The sequence below is a fragment of the Mobula birostris genome, chromosome 6 (assembly GCF_030028105.1).
Source record: "Mobula birostris isolate sMobBir1 chromosome 6, sMobBir1.hap1, whole genome shotgun sequence".
NCBI classification, from domain to species: Eukaryota; Metazoa; Chordata; class Chondrichthyes; order Myliobatiformes; family Myliobatidae; genus Mobula; species Mobula birostris.
Window position 1 is genome coordinate 165915181 of NC_092375.1, and position 16776 is coordinate 165931956.

General features: G+C 39.7%; 1 protein-coding gene across 2 annotated transcripts in view; it reads right to left on the minus strand.

The window, feature by feature from the left end:
* agps (alkylglycerone phosphate synthase) overlaps positions 1-16776 on the minus strand; it is a 164112-nt gene that overhangs the window by 72016 nt on the left and 75320 nt on the right. For both annotated transcript variants that reach the window (XM_072261793.1, XM_072261794.1), the window contains exons 8-10: positions 16486-16566; positions 5842-5967; positions 3513-3621 (exon numbers count right to left, since the gene is read on the minus strand). In XM_072261793.1, coding sequence (XP_072117894.1) covers positions 3513-3621; positions 5842-5967; positions 16486-16566 — 316 coding nt within the window. The remainder of the gene's footprint in view (positions 1-3512; positions 3622-5841; positions 5968-16485; positions 16567-16776) is intronic.

Sequence of the window (16776 nt, forward strand, 5' to 3'; positions counted from 1 at the left end):
ACTAGTGGTGCTGGGTCCATTGTTGCCTGACATCTATATCAATGATTTGGATGATAATGTGGTAAACTGGATCATCAAATTTGTGGATGACACTAAGATTGGAGGTGTAGTGGATAGTGAGGAATACTATTAAAGCTTGCAGTGGGATCTGGACCTGCTGGAAAAATGGCAGATGGAATTTAATGCAGATAAGTGTGAGGTGTTGTGCTTTGGGTGGACCAACCACGGTAGGACTTGCATGGTGAGTGGTAGGGCACTGAGGAGTGCTATAGATCTGTGAATATAGCTCCATAATTCCTTCAAAGTGGCATCATAGGTAGATAGGGTCATAAAGAAAACTTTTGGCACATTAGCCTTCATAAATCAAAGTATTGAGTCCAGGAGTGGGATTTTATGTTGAAATTGTACGATATTGTTGAGGCCAAATTTGGAGTATTGTGTCCAGTTCTGGTCAACTACTGCACCTGTAGGGAAAAAAAAGTCAATAAGGTGAATAAACTCTTCTTGGGCTTCCAGCCGTGTACAGGTATCAATTATAACCAACACTTCAATATCAAACTCCGCCATCTTCAACAGTGATGTCTAGGTGGTTTATATAACCCAGTCATCCATCCCTCCTGATTTGTTAGCCCTCAACTAATCAGGTTCCCTCTATCCCACCTTGCTTACATTCAAATTGCAGTTCTTTTAGTGAGACCTTCATCTTTATTTAAAGCACTGACGAGAAAAACCAGGAAACCTAACAATGAGGAGGAATCTGTCGCTACTGCCTGTCTTCCCTATATTTCCACAGTTTCTGGAAGGATCACCAGGATCCTGAAGAAATACTGGATTAATACCATCCACAAACCCGTAAAGAAGCTAAAATACAAGCTTATGCTGGTCAAAGTTGACCTGGGACTCGGGATGGTTGGCATTTACAGGACTCCCTGTGAATGCGAAGCAGCGTATAATCGGCCAGACGAAGTGCGCAGTGGAAATCTGCATCAAGGAGAATAGGTGGTGCATCCGTTTGGGTTACCCGCTGGTAGAAAATTGCATTCACAACAGCCATAGGATTGAGTTTAACAGCATAAAACTATTGTGCTGCACCAATAGTTTTCTTTCGGGACTGCCTAGTGAAGGAAGCCATCGAAATAAAACTAGAGAATATGAATTTCAACGAAGATGGAAGTCTTACTCTAAGAAAGAACTGGAATTTGACTGTAAACAAGGTGAGACAGGAAACCTAATTGGTTGAGAACTAACCAGTCAGGAGGAACGGACCACAGGGGTATATATACCACCAGACTAGACATACCTAGACATCATCTCTGTTGAAGATGGCAGGGGTTGTCATCAAATCATCAGTTAAAATTGATACCTGTACCTGGCTGGAAGCCCAAGAAGAGTTATCTGTTATATATGCTTGCAATGCACAAGATCCTTTTTTTCATGTCAATAAGATTGAAAGAGTGGGGAGAAAATTTACAAGGATGTTGTAGGGGTAACATGAGGGGGAACTTCTTTACTCAGAGTGGTGGCTGTGTGGAATGAGCTTCCAGCAGAAGTGATTGAGGCAGGTTCGATGTTGTCGTTTAAAGTTAAATTGGATAGATATATGGACAGGAAGGGAATGGAGGGTTATGGACCGAGAGCAGGTCGGTGGAACTAGGTGAGAGTAGGAGTTTGGCACTGACTAGAAGGGCCGAGATGGCCTGTTTCTGTGCTGTAATTGTTATTTGGTTATATGTTGCAGGATTTAAACACCTGAGTTACAGATAAAGAATGGATAAGTTAGGACTTTTTCCCTAGATCATAGAAGAATGAGGGAAGAGGTATACAAAATTGAGGGTTATATATAGGATAATTCAAGCAAGCTTTTTTCACTGAGGTTGGGTCATGGGTTAAGGGTGAAGGGTGAAATATTTGAGGAAGTTTTTTCCACTCAGAGGGTAGTGAGAGTGTGGAATGAGCTGCCAGCCAAAATGGTGGATGTGGGTTCAATGTCAACATTAAGGAGCAATTTGGATCAGTACATGGATGGGAGGGGTATGGAGGGCTAAGGTCTAACCACAGGTCAACGGGACTAGGCAGATTAATATTTTGGCACAGACTAGATGGGGTGAGGGGCCAGCTTATGAGCTGTTGTGTGCTAAGACTCAAGTTACAGAAAGTATTGCAAGTCTTTGGTTATGCTCCATGAATTTTTGATGGAGCTGCCTTCTAATATTTAGTTTTTTCGATTAAAGCTACATTGAGGGGGAAAAAAATCTCGAAGATATTAAATATGTGGCTAGGGCGGACAACAGCTGAAAAGAATTTTCTAACAGCATTCTGATAACTAAATTGGTACATTGGTTTATTATTGTCACATAAACTGAGGTACAGTGGAAAAACTTGCCTTGCATACTTGTCCATACAGGTCAATTCATTACAACAGTGCATTTAGGTAGTACAAGGTAAAACAAAAACAGAGTGCAGAATGAAGTGTTACAGTACAGAGAAAGCACTGTGCAGATATACAGGAAGATGCAAGTTCACAGTAAGATAGATAATGAGGTCAAGAATCCAGCTTATTGTATTATGGAAAAATTCAATAGTCTTATAACAGTGGAATAGAAATTGTCACTGAGCTGTGGAATATGTGCTTTCATGCTTTTGTACCTTCTGCCTAATGGGAGGGTGGAGGAAGAATATCTGGGTGGGTGAGATTTTTTTTATAACGCTAGCTGTTTCACTCAGGCAGTAAGAAGCATAGACAGAATCCATAGAGGGGAAGATAGTTTCTGGTGGTCAAGCAAAGAACACTTGCTATGTAAGCTATGATGCATCCAGACATGTAGTGATACAGGCAGCTAAGCCCTGGGATGAGAACACCATCTGATCATCAACAACAACTAGGAGTTAGTTATATTCTTTGGGGTTTCAAAGAATGAAAACTGATGGTGATAAGAAGGCATACAGAAATGAGATAGATCAGCTGGTCGAGTGGTGTCACAACAACAAACTTGCGCTCAATGACAGCAAGACCAAGGAACTGATTTGTAGACTTCAGGAAGAAGTCAAGAGAGCACACAGCAGTCCTCATTTAGAGATCAGTAGTGGAAAGAGTAAGTAGCTTCAAGTTCCTGGTCATCAACATCTCAGCGGGTCTATCCTGGAACCAAAACAGTGCAATCAAGAAGGAGGCACATGAGCAGCAATACTGCATTAGGCGTTTGAGGGGATTTGGTATGCCACTAAAGAATCTAGCAAATTTTTACATATGTACAAGGGACAGCATTCTGACAGGTTCTTTCACTACTGCCTATGGTATGGAGGCTCCAATGTGTAAGATCAAAAGAGGTTGTGGAGGGTTGTAGACTTAGCCAGCTCCATCACAGAAACAAACCACATAACCATCAAGGACATCTTTAAAAGGCAGTACCACGATCCATCATTATGCAGTCTCACCATCTTGAATATGCCCTTTTCTCATTACTTCCTTATTTAGTTGAGGCATGAAAACAAAATTAGCTTTGAAATATTACCTTCAGATCCCATAATGAAGTGGTATATATCAGGGCCAGTAGACATTCTTGGACCTTGACAGCTTTTCTCTACTATGCCTCTTGGTGTAACCATTTTTATATGAACAATCTGAAAACAAAGACACAAATTATTTGCTTCATTCCGAAATTACTCAGTGAATTATTCTCAATTTATTGGCAATATAAAAACAGTATCTTCGGGTAGTGTTATCCTACTGATCTTCAGCTCTATCTCTATCTACCTAGAGATATGGCACAGAATAAGCCCTTTGAGCTGCTCCACCATTAACCCACCAACTTAACCCTAACCTAATCACAGGATAATTTACAATGACCAATTAACCTAACCGGTACATCATTGGTCTGGGAAGAAACCCATGTACAAACCCCATTTCCAGAAAAGTTGGGATATTTTCCAAAATGCAATAAAAACAAAAATCTGTGATATGTTAATTCATGTGAACCTTTATTTAACTGACAAAAGTACAAAGAAAAGATTTTCAATAGTTTTACTGACCAACTTAATTGTATTTTGTGAACATACACAAACTTAGAATTTGATGGCTGCAACACACTCAACAAAAGTTGGGACAGGCATGTTTACCATTGTGTTATATCACCTTTCCTTTTAATAACACTCTTTAATCATTTTGGAACTGAGGATACTAATTGTAGTAGATTTGCAATTGGAAATTTTGTCCATTCTTGCTTGATGTAAGACTTCAGCTGCTCAACAGTCCGTGGTCTCCGTTGTCTGATTCTCCTCTTCATGATGCGCCATACATTTTCAACAGGAGATAGATCTGGACTGGCAGCAGGCCAGTCAAGCACACGCACTCTGTGTCTACAAAGCCACGCTGTTGTAGCCCGTGCAGACTGTGGTCTGGCATTGTCCTGCTGAAATACGCATGGACGTCCCAGGAAGAGGCGTCGCCTTGATGGCAACATATCTCTCTAAAATCCTAATATATGCCTCAGAGTCAATGGTACCTTCACATACATGCAATTCACCCATACCATCACAGATGCTGGCTTTTGCACCTTTCGCTGTTAACAATCTGGATGGTCGTTTTCATCTTTGGCACAGAGAACTCAGTGCCCGTTTTTTCCGAAAACTAGCTGAAATGTGGACTCATCTGACCACAGCACACAGTTCCACAGTCTTTCGGTCCATCTGAGATGAGCTCAGGCCCACAGAACTCGCCGGTGTTTCTGCATAGAGTTGATGTATGGTTTCCTCCTTGCGTAATACAGTTTCAAGTTGCATTTCTGGATGCAGCGACGGACTGTGAGTGACAATGGTTTTCCAAAGTACTCCTGAGCCCAGGTGGCTATAATTGTCACAGTAGCATGACGGTTTCTTAGGCAGTGCTGCCTGAGGGCTCCAAGATCACCCGCATTCAACAGTGGTTTCCAACCTTGCCCTTTATGCACTGAGCTGTCCCTGAATTCTCTGAATCTTTTCACAATATTATGTACTGTAGATGTTGAAAGACCTTAATTCTCTGCATTCTTGCGTTGAGAAATGTTCCTTTTGAACTGACTAACAGTTCTCTCATGAATTTTGGCACAAAGGGGTAAGCCACGACCCATCCTTGCTTGCAAAGACTGAGCCTTTGATGGACGCTACTTTTATACCCAGTCACGCTACCTCACCTGCTACCAATTAGCCTGCTTAATGTGGAGTCTTCCAAACCAGTGTTACTTGAATATTCTGTGCACTTTTCAATCTTATTTTAACTGTCCCAACTTTTGTTGTGTGTTGCAGCCATCAAATTCTAAATTTGTGTATATTTACAAAATACAATTAAGTTGGTTAGTAAAACTATGGAAAATCTTTTCTTTGTACTTTTGACAGTTAAATAAAGGTTCACATTAATTAACATATCACAGATTTTTGTTTATATTGCATTTTGGAAAATATCCCAGCTTTTCTGGAAATGGGGTTTGTATTTCACAGGGAGAATGTACAATCTCCTTGCATCTCTGATGCCCTGAGCGTCACGCTACCTTCCACCCTATCGTTCTCCGACTAATTTCAAACAAGCCGAAAGATGGGTTTTAGATCTGTTTCAGCCAGTAAAGAGGCATAAATGATGATATGCATAACTTGAACATTTGCCTCCTTTCAATTTTAATATGCTGTCTAATCAACAGTGGAGGAATACTATTAGTACAAGGATTGAAGTGGCTCAAAGCAGCAGCCTAAAAGCAATAGGCAAACAAATATAATGCCCCCCCAACATAATGCGCATCCAGAAAACTAAAACTTTAAAGTTTAGTTGATTTTACTAAGCTTAACAATAAAATGCATTTTAAAAATACTCACCAGATCTTCAATGTTACCATAGATATTCTTTTTCATGCCTGAAGCCCTCGTAGCTACCCAGCCTCCAAGGCTGCTGAACTCCATTGAATCTGGTTCATGTCCTGTGCAATAGCCATTTTCACTAAGCTTCAAAAAAAATTAAGAAAATAGTTACTTGAAAGAGCTACCTCTATATAAAATAATTGGAATGAATATTTAAATTCATTGTTCTTTTTTAACAGCAGTTTTCTATATACCTGCCCTGGAATAAGGTTACATCCACACTATGCCGGATAATTTTGAAAACGCCGGTTTCGAGTAAGCGTTTTTCAAAATATCTCTGTCCACACTAACACGGATATTTGGGTGAATCTCCTGTACTGGGCATGTGCAGGACACGCAGAAAACAAGCGAAGAGGAAGTGGTATACTTAGTGAGCGTTTGTCCAGTAACAGAGTAGAAAAACTTCAAAGGAATTGCTCTTGGCTCTCGTGCAGGAGGACTTAAAACTAAAAAAAAATACTGGAGCGTAAGGGAGTTCATGGACAGTATGACCCGGCTGATGACGAACATTGAAAAACTGACTAACTCTGTTGCATTAATAAAGCATCTTGTTAATGTATAAAACATGTCTGCATCACTGTTACCTTGTATTTCCATACAATGTTACATTAGGCTGTTACACATCTATTGTCAGAGAAGTACTTGCAATAGGTAAACCACCTTCATACTAGCAAGGACAGAAAACAGGGCAAAGTGAGTATACTTATTTATTCAGTAAGCTATGGGTCAAAGTATTTGGTGAGTACATTTCTAACTCTTCTGGCTTCAGTCTCATTGCCGTCTGTTCTGAAACTGTTAGGTTATGTGGGGGGTTGCGTTCAAGAAAACAATGAAATGCTGCGCTGCGGCCATCTGTTCTGGCACGTCATGACAGCGTTTTTAAATAGTCAAAAAAGCTCACTTTACAATTTAACTCTCACGCCGTTCACACCAACTGCGCGCTTATAACAGCCATCCAGCAGTGCTTGCGCAGTACCAAGCAGAAGCAGAAAAAGCATTGTTGTTGTGGTGTTGTCATGACAGCGTTTTTAAATCTCTCTGTTTACCCCGTACACACTACAACGGATATTAGGCGTTTTCAGATTTATTCACGCTGGAGACTGTTTCTGAAAATCTCCATTTTTGGGGGATGAAAACGCCGCTTTAGTGTGGATGGAGGGTCAAAACGAAGAGAAAAGGCTTCATTTTCAAAATTATCTGGCGTAGTGTGGACATAGCCTAAATCTGACGACCTCCCTCCCAAACCAGTTCCTTAGCTACATATTGAACTACACTATGCATCTATTGCCCACCTCATTAGCGCATAACATGGGTAGTAATCCTGAAATTACAACTCTGGAAGTCCTCCTTTTTAAACCTTCTATCTAGTTCTCTAAAATCCCTTTACAGGACCTCATTCCCTGTTCCTATTTACATCACTGGCAAATGTTAGAAATAGTTTGAATACTTAAAAGTACAAAATAATTGCTACTGCAATGTCAACATGGATCAGATCTTGGAACAACAAGCACTTCTCTACTTGGCTGTGCAGAAACTGAGAAATCTCAAGCAAAAGTCCCAATCTCTCATACAGCTGACCACTGCTCTTGGAACAACTCAAGGTCCAGCTGGAAGACACCAGTTTTGGCAAAACACAGGTCCATTAAGACCATTCATTGCAACTGGAAGAACTGGCTAAGTATAACATACAGTACATCTTTTATGAAAGCAATATGATGGAGTTGAATTAAATGTAGAATAAAGATTTCCAGCATTTTTCAATCGTGCTTGCACAACTTCCAGTTGGAACTGGGACAGAATTATCCATATCTGCCCTTTCCATCCCACCAGCCTCTACATTCAATGGATCATCCTCCATAATTTCTGCCACCTCCAACAATGTCATAAATCCAGGTAACCACTTTTCTCTCCTCAGCTGTGCCTGCATCTGTGTTTAATGGATTTCATTGGTTTCTTCCAACTCTAACTAATAGTTTACTGTAACAGCAGCAGCCTGCAGGCATTGTGTGTTCTCCCCACACCTTGTCTGCTACTTAAAAACACGTTTGCTTTCTCAATTCTCCAGTTCTGACAATCTAAAACGCAAACTATGCTTCCATCCACACTGAAGCAGCAGTAGTTCCCACATTTTTAGTTGAGGAAATTGTTTGCTTCACAAGTAAATGTACAAACCCCGTTTCCAGAAAAGTTGGGATATTTTCCAAAATGCAATAAAAACAAAAATCTGTGATATGTTAAATCACGTGAACCTTTATTTAACTGACAAAAGTACAAAGAAAAGATTTTTAATAGTTTTACTGACCAACTTAATTGTATTTTGTAAATATACACAAATTTAGAATTTGATGGCTGCAACACACTCAACAAAAGTTGGGACAGAGTTAAAATAAGATTGAAAAGTGCACAGAATATTCAAGAAACACCGGTTTGGAAGACTCCACATTAAGCAGGCTAATTAGTAGCAGGTGAGGTATCACGACTGGGTATAAAAGTAGCGTCCATCAAAGGCTCAGTCTTTGCAAGCAAGGATGGGTCGTGGCTTACCCCTTTGTGCCAAAATTCGTGAGAGAACTGTTAGTCAGTTCAAAAGAAACATTTCTCAACGCAAGATTGCAGAGAATTTAGGTCTTGCAACATCTACAGTACATAATATTGTGAAAAGATTCAGAGAATTCAGGGACAGCTCAGTGCATAAAGGGCAAGGTCGGAAACCATTGTTGAATGCGGGTGATCTTGGAGCCCTCAGGTGGCACTGCCTAAGAAACCGTCATGCTACTGTGACAGTTATAGCCACCTGGGCTCGGGAGTACTTCGGAAAACCATTGTCACTCAACACAGTCCGTCGCTGCATCCAGAAATGCAACTTGAAACTGTATTACGCAAGGAGGAAGCCATACATCAACTCTATGCAGAAACGCCGGCGAGTTCTGTGGGCCCGAGCTCATCTCAGATGGACCGAAAGACTGTGGAACCGTGTGTTGTGGTCAGATGAGTCCACATTTCAGCTAGTTTTCGGAAAAAACGGGCGTCAAGTTCTCTGTGCCAAAGATGAAAACGACCATCCAGATTGTTAACAGCGAAAGGTGCAAAAGCCAGCATCTGTGATGGTAGTGCCAAGTTCTGACTAAGTTTCTCCTGTTTGCTGTTACTATAAATTACAACCGACAAAGAACACCTATAATTTCTTAGGAGGTTAAGCGTATAATTGAACATTAACAAACTTCTACAGCTATACCGCTGAAAACATCCTGACTGGTTGCATCACAGTCTGGGTCAGCATTTCAAATGCACAGGAACACAAGAAGCTTCAGAGTAATGAACTCTGCCTAATACATCATGGGCACATCCCTCCCCACCACTGCAAGTATCTACAGGAAGTGGTACCTCAAGAAGTCAACATCCATCAAAATTCCCTACCATCTAAGCCATTCCATCTTTTTGCAGCTACCACTGAAGAGGAAGTACAGAAGTCCGAAGTCCCACACCATCACATTCAAGAACAGATACTTCCCTTCATCCATTCACTTCTTGAAACAACCAGCAGAACACTAGTCACTACGGTTTAGTAAGGCCATGAATACTGACAACTATGCACTAAAATAGAATTTTAATTGGTTTAATTGTTTTCTTGCAAAACAAAATCATACAATTTGTTTAATTTATACCTTTCTTGTCAAAGCTGCTAATATGATTGGCACGTGTCTGCAATGCTGCTGCAAGCAAGCTTTTCATTGAATTTGTGTATAAAAGTACTGGTACATATAACAATAAACTCAACTCTGAAACAGGGTAGGTATCCTTTAGTTGTGACTAGTGAAGAAATAATAGAAATATACATTTTCAGTGCTGTAGTTGAGACCACAGCAAAAATCATTCAAATGTTCTTTATTTATACATGATTGCCACAATCTTCAAATTAGAACAAACACTAATAACAATTAATAGTAACAGTAATAGCAGGAAGGTGAAAAATCCAAGATTTTAATTCAGAATTTCCATATCCTTGGTCTTAAAGAGATAAATTTACTAAAAAAAAGTTACTTAAATAATGATGAACTTAAAATACAAATTAATACACATGGTTCAAAGTAACATCTACAAATATATATTCTGACTATCAAATATCACTGAACTGCAAAATAACAGCAAAGAAACACTATGGCAATATCAAATGTCTATTGCTGCCACCTTTATACAAATGGCACTACCAATACCACTCACATAAATTTCCTCTTGACTGGGGTATATTTGTAATCAGCCTGAGCAAAACATCTTAGGAATCTTGGAACCATTTAGAACGGGCAAAGAAAACACATCAATATCTACATAAAATCTAAAACTTGCATTATGGCATATCAACTGAACTGTTATTTTCATAATTAATGTTATTATCTCTTTTACTCAAAAACTGGATTCAATCACCTTGAAAAATTAAGATTTGGCCTTTTGTCAAAAAAAAAGGCTGCTAAAAGTCTTGAGACACTATTTACAGCCAGGAAAAATTTTGCTGAAAACCTGATCATTAACAGCCCACTCAATACTTAATATATTCTGCAATATATACTAGTTTTACTATAATTTATATGAATCAGTTGTTCTAGGTCAATAAACAGCACATTTTATACAATCACAAGTTCAAAAACCTAAATAGCTTCAGCAAAATGCAATTTTTTTTATTCAGCCAAGTACAACTAAGGCTTGATCCTGAAAATAACACTGACTAAGTACATTACAGGGGCTATCATTAAAACACAGCTTTAACTGCAATATAAATATTTATTACCAGTCTGAAGTTGGGAAGTTGCAATTGAATTTGGGAGCTAATTTTATAATCATATTTCAGCTGTCTGTTTTCCAGAGTTAAATTTCATAAGTAAATTTTTTTTTGTTTAAACTATAAAAGACATTGACAAACACAGATTTCCTAAGATATATAAAAAGACGCTGTCTTCACAACATTTGGAAATCATTAAACCTGTAGTTTTTCCCAAAATAAATATTGGTGCATTAGCAGTAGAAATCACACAATTTACGAACGTTTGTAAAATAGTTGTGGTGATTTATGTTTAACAAATCTGTACCCAGCTGTTTATCAAATTATTGCTTGTCCATCCTATTATCTGAAAACTATTTCACCCATCACAAAACCTGGTTGTCGGGTGACCAAAGCTTGAAGCTGAAAGTTCAAGAATACATAAAATTTTGGAAGGACAAATAAAACGAGAAAAATGGAGGATCTGTATTTTAAGTAAGGGATGAGATCAACACAGTGAGCAGCAACAATACTGGCTTGGCTGATGAAGTTGCAGAATTAGAATCAGTTTGAATTAAGAAACAGAAACTGGGAGAAAACCATTATTACAGCAATTTCTTATAGGGCACCAAATTTTACTTGCAATATTAGAAATAGCATAAATCAGGAAATTAAGAGTAGGTAACAGGAGTAACAATAATTCTGCAGGAGTTTAAACCTCACATTACCTGGTCAGGTTAAATTTACAGTAATAGGAAGACAACAAATTCACTGCGTAAACACCAGATATTTACCAGATCATTAATATTGAGCAACCAACTGGAGAAAAGACCATCTGAGCTCTCATTTTGTTCTATAAGAAAGGGGCCTTCAGGGAAAAGTGACTGCATTAATATTTTAGACACAATTTGAAACTCAATCCAAATCCAGGTCTTTAAATCTAAGAAAACAATGAGTAGAGTTGGCAATAGTTGATACAAAAATGTTAGCACTGAAAGATATGATACATTATAAACAATAAAAAACATGTAAAGGCATTAAGCATATTTCCAGAAAAATCTTTTTAAAAGGCACCAAAAACCAGAAGCAAAAGAGGCTTATTCGTAGCTGACAGGTCAAACGAAAGGTAAAATTAAATCCAAGGAAGGTAATAAGACTTTCAGAAATAGCAACATGCCTCAAGATTAGGATCATTTTGGACCTCAAACGAACTCCATGAAATAGATGTAAGGGCATATTTTCCTGGTAGAAGAGTCTCAAACCAGAGTTTATAATTTCAGAATAAGGAATAGGCCACTTAGCATTTCCAAAATGGACATGCATTTTATTTAAAAATAAGAGTGTTGGCTCCTGGCAGTCCTTCTCCTACCTGCATACAGGCAGAAGCTAAAGAGCAAGGCTCCAGAGATTAGGGCAACAAAGAAGTGGTCACAGGAGGCAGAGGAGCAGCTACGAGATTGCTTCAAGTTGGTGGACTGGAGCATGTTCAAGGACTCATCTGTGGATCGGAATGGATACACCATAGTTGTCACAGACTTTATAAAAACAGTCATAGAAGAATGTGTCTCCACAAAATCATTCACAATCTTCTCCAACCAGAAGCCTTGGATGATCCATGAGATGCGCAATCTGCTAGGCCAGATCAAAGTCATTCAAGTCTAGCAACCAAGGAAGTTACAAGAGGTCCAGGTACACACACAAAATGCTGGAGGAACTCAGCACGCCTGACAACATCTAGGAAAAGAGTACAGTCAACATTTCAGACCAAAACCCTTCAGCAGGGTGCCACCTTCAAGTTTGCTGAAGACACCACTGTTTTAGACCGAATCAAAGGTGGTGATGAATCAGCGTATAGGTAGGAGAATGAAAATCTGGCTGAGTGGTTCCTAAACAACAACATCCTACTCAATCTCAGCAAGATGAAGGAGTTTCAAGAGGAGGAAATCCGAAGTCTATAAGCTAGTCCTCATCGGGGGATAAGAGGTGGAGAGGGTCAGTAACTTTAAATTCCTCAGTGTTATCACTTCAGATGATCTATCCTGGGACCCGCATGCAAGTACAATTATGAAGAAAGCAAACAGTGCATGATTTCCTTAGGAGTTTGTGAAGATTAAGCATGGCTTTGAAAAACGTCTATAGTTGTATGCTGGTCAGTACATTGGTGTTTCCATACCAGGCAGCCACCAATGTCCTTGAAAGGAAACTTCTACAAAATGTAGTGGATACAGCACAGATCATCACAGGTAAAGCCCTCCCCACCATTAAGCACATCTACACAAAGCACTGTCGCAGGAAAGGAGCATCCATCATCAGAGACCCCACCACGCAACTTATGCTCTCCTCTCACTGCTGCCATCAGGAAGGTACAGGAGCCTCAGGACTCACACCACTAGGTTCAGGAACAGTTATTACCCCTAAACCATCAGGCTCTTGAACCAGAGGGGATAACTTCACTCAATTTCACTTATCCCATTATTGAAATACTCCCACAATCGGTAGACTCACTTTAAAGGACTTTTCATCTCATGTTCTTGATATTTATTACTTATTTATTATTATTTTTATAATTATTTCTTCTTTCTTTTTCTATTTGCACTGTTTGCTGTCTTTTGCACACATGTTATATACCTAGTTGGTACCGTCTTTCATTGATTCTATTACAAGAGCCTTGTCGGGGCAAATAGCTCTACCATTTTTTTATGCCTCTATCCTGATACTTCAAGCTTGGTCTCAATACGTATGGCAGGAGAAAGATTTGTATTACTGGAATAAAAAGACGATAAAATACTTAATCTTGCATGGTTCATTGACGTTGTCATGTGTGACGCCCAGCAGAGGTACCGGACGGATGATGCTAATGAGAGAGATAAGAAAGACAATGGAGAAACATTCAAAATGCTAATAAGAGAGAAGGGAGGGATTAACGGGAAAGAAACACAATTCAGCTATTGACAGACCGGTTGCTTTGAACCTAAACTGTTTGAAGTTTGATGGACAGGTGATACCCCAGCAGAGCGATAAAAGGAGCAGGTTTGCTAAGGCACGCGACACATGAGACCCTGGGAAGAGCAGTGTGCCCCCACAAGTTCGTGGGAGTTTGGACGTCCGGTTCGCGGGAACTGACCAGAGGCTCATAAGGTGTAAAGGTACGATCGGTGGGAACCTGGGGTGTGTGTCTGCCCTTGCTTGGGTGCCGGGTTCACCGCGGAAGAACGATCGTATCCAGAAGGGAGGGGTCACAGTCGGTGACCACAGCAGGATAGAAGGCATCAAAGGGTCTGCCCAAAACCAACTGCGAAGACATCAAAAAGGTCTGCCTGAAACCAAATTGCATCCCTCTCTCCCTCTCTCTCCCCAACGGTACGACAACAGCAATTACTGCAAACTGCACTAAACTGAACTGAACTCTGCTTCACTTAAGACTGATCATTTTACCCCTAGACTGCGATACAGCTTGGTTGATTCCTATTACCCTAGTTCTGTGTATATGTGTGTATTATCATTGCTAACCTGTTACATTTATATCCTTACGATTAGTGTACTTATTTCTTTAATAAAACTTTATTAGTTCCTAGTAATCCAGACTCCAACGAGCGTTCCAGTTCTGCTGGTTTGGCAACCCAGTTACGGGGTACATAACAACGTTAACTACAAAAAAGTAGGTATTCAAGTTTAGTACATGCTGTGGTTAGTCTTAAAATGCTAATACCATTAGTTGGATATTTTCACTTTATTTTACAATAACTCCTAGCCATGCTTGAGCCCATAAAATTGGTGTCATAATATCAGACCACAATTAGTACATCAAAAAACTTTGAGGAAGGAAAGTGGACAAATTAAGTTGTTTTTACTATTCTTACCATGAGGATATGCTTTAATTGCTCTTTTAGCTTATTTCATTTCAATTTTTTTTATTCTCAAATAGGTTAGGAGAAATACCAGTAAGGAATGTTTTTCATGCTGACGTTAAGATGGTAATAAGATAGTGGCACGCTGACATGCAGCAGCAACTCCGGGTCTAATCAAAGGTGTATTTGTTCATTCAATACGTCCAGTTTTTTTTATAATCAGAAGTCATTGTTGGATACTAAGAACATCAACTACTACAGGACTATCCCAGCAACAATTTGCACGATAACGATGAAGCTGCACTTACTGCATAACGTTCTTGTGTTGCCAGCGAGACTTGTTGCATACCGCTGGGTCAAGAAGATACGTGGTGCGAGTGACTGTCCTGGATATTTTTATTGAGGTTTCAAGACCCTGTTGGACATTGGTAACGTAGAATACTACAAGTTCAGTTCACTGGCTCACGGCGAGACCGACAGCGGGAGGAGCTGCGTTGCCTTGGTTGTGGCGAGGACTAAGCCCATGCCACAGAGTCACCTATTGCAGACACTCAGGAGAGGAAACAATGGGACTGTGTGGCACAGCCTCTGTGGGCGCGCTGGAATCAGTACTGGGTTGGAGGTTGCCCTCTGGTGTTGACGCAGTGGAAGAACAAGCTAGACCAGGACAACTTACCATAAATCTAGTCATGCTACTTGGGGACATGGGCTATATTATTTTTTTTCTTTGCAACTGCACATTTTTCCTGATATCATAACCATTTGTGCTATGTGTTATGGGTAATGTGTTTTGCACCTTGGCCCTTGAGGAACACTATTTTGTTTGGCTATATTCATGTATGGCTGTATGATAATTGAACTTGAACTTGATTATTAGTGCACAACAGAGGCTCTCTTCAGTGATCATAAGCAATACGGAGCAAGCCACAAGCTCAGACTACCATGCTCCCCCAGGAGTTTAGTAGGCTTGATTACTGAACTCCATACACTGCTGCCACAACTAAAGCAAGTGGTTGGCAAACATTAATAACCTTAGTTCAATGACTGGAAAATTAGCATGTTATTTTAGTACAAAAACACTTGGTGGCAGTGTTCATTAAAGCATCATAGAAGATCAATAAGCAAATGTTTACCTGCTCCATTAAAGATCCAAATAGAACTTAATTTTACAAAAATTACTCTTCCTACTCGCTATCAGTATGGCTAAATATCACTTGCTTTGTGTTACGATTTCGTAACATACCAGCAGCAAGCCATGACAAATTGAGTTGGGTTTTAATTTTAAAACCACTATATTTATTTACATCTACTCAAAAATATAGAAAATTAAATAAACTACTTTCTTAAACAGAAGTTAATAGTGTTCTGTGTCTACAGCTCCCTTACAGTCAAACTTAGGACCCGTTCTTAACAAATCTTACTCAAGCACAGTCTTAAAGTGGCAGTTCAGAGAGTCCCAGTATTTCACGAAATAAGTGAGAGGAGAGACTTGTGGATTCACAATGCAGCGACGAGGCGATCACGACGAAGTCCAAAGATTCCACGGCTAGCGAATGAAGAAACGGTTACCGAAGATCCCAGCCGAGGAATACTGTTCCGAAGTCCACGAAGAGCGATTTCACAAAGTGATTGTCACAAAGTCCACACCCATGGATCATACGAAGGACAGACAGATCCCCACAATGCACAGTGTGCCGCTGATTAACTCAATCCTCTGGGTATGGGTGAGCATTAGACTTTACCCTTCTTGATCGTGAGCTGTTCCCGGATAGCTCAAAGTCTGCAATCTTCACTCTCTCTCTCTTTCCTTCAACGCCTTCTCAGCATTATGCCCACATTTCTTTTATACCATCGGCATACGTCATAAGGTAACGCACACAGAAACAAAACTGAGGACACGTGACGCCCACAGTAAATGAAACTACGGACTTCCAGGAAAACGGAACTGTGGACACCTAACATTTGTAAGATCCATCAAACATTAAATAATTCTATGCTTACCTGTCTTTCAAGATCTTGCCCAGTTATGCCAGCCTCCACGTGAGCTGTTAAGTTCTTTTCATCAATCCACATTATTCGATTCTGTTTTTTGGTGGAAAATTGAATTAAATCATTTTCATAATATTATAACTTTTAAAAGTTGTTTCAAGTGCTACATAAAATTTTTTAAACTTTCAGATAATGTCGATACCTGCAATTCAGTAACGTAGCACTGGACTACAGCTCGGTAATTACATGGCATTTTAACCTCCTCCACCTCCCACCCAAATTGAAATTGTTCATCAATCAGCC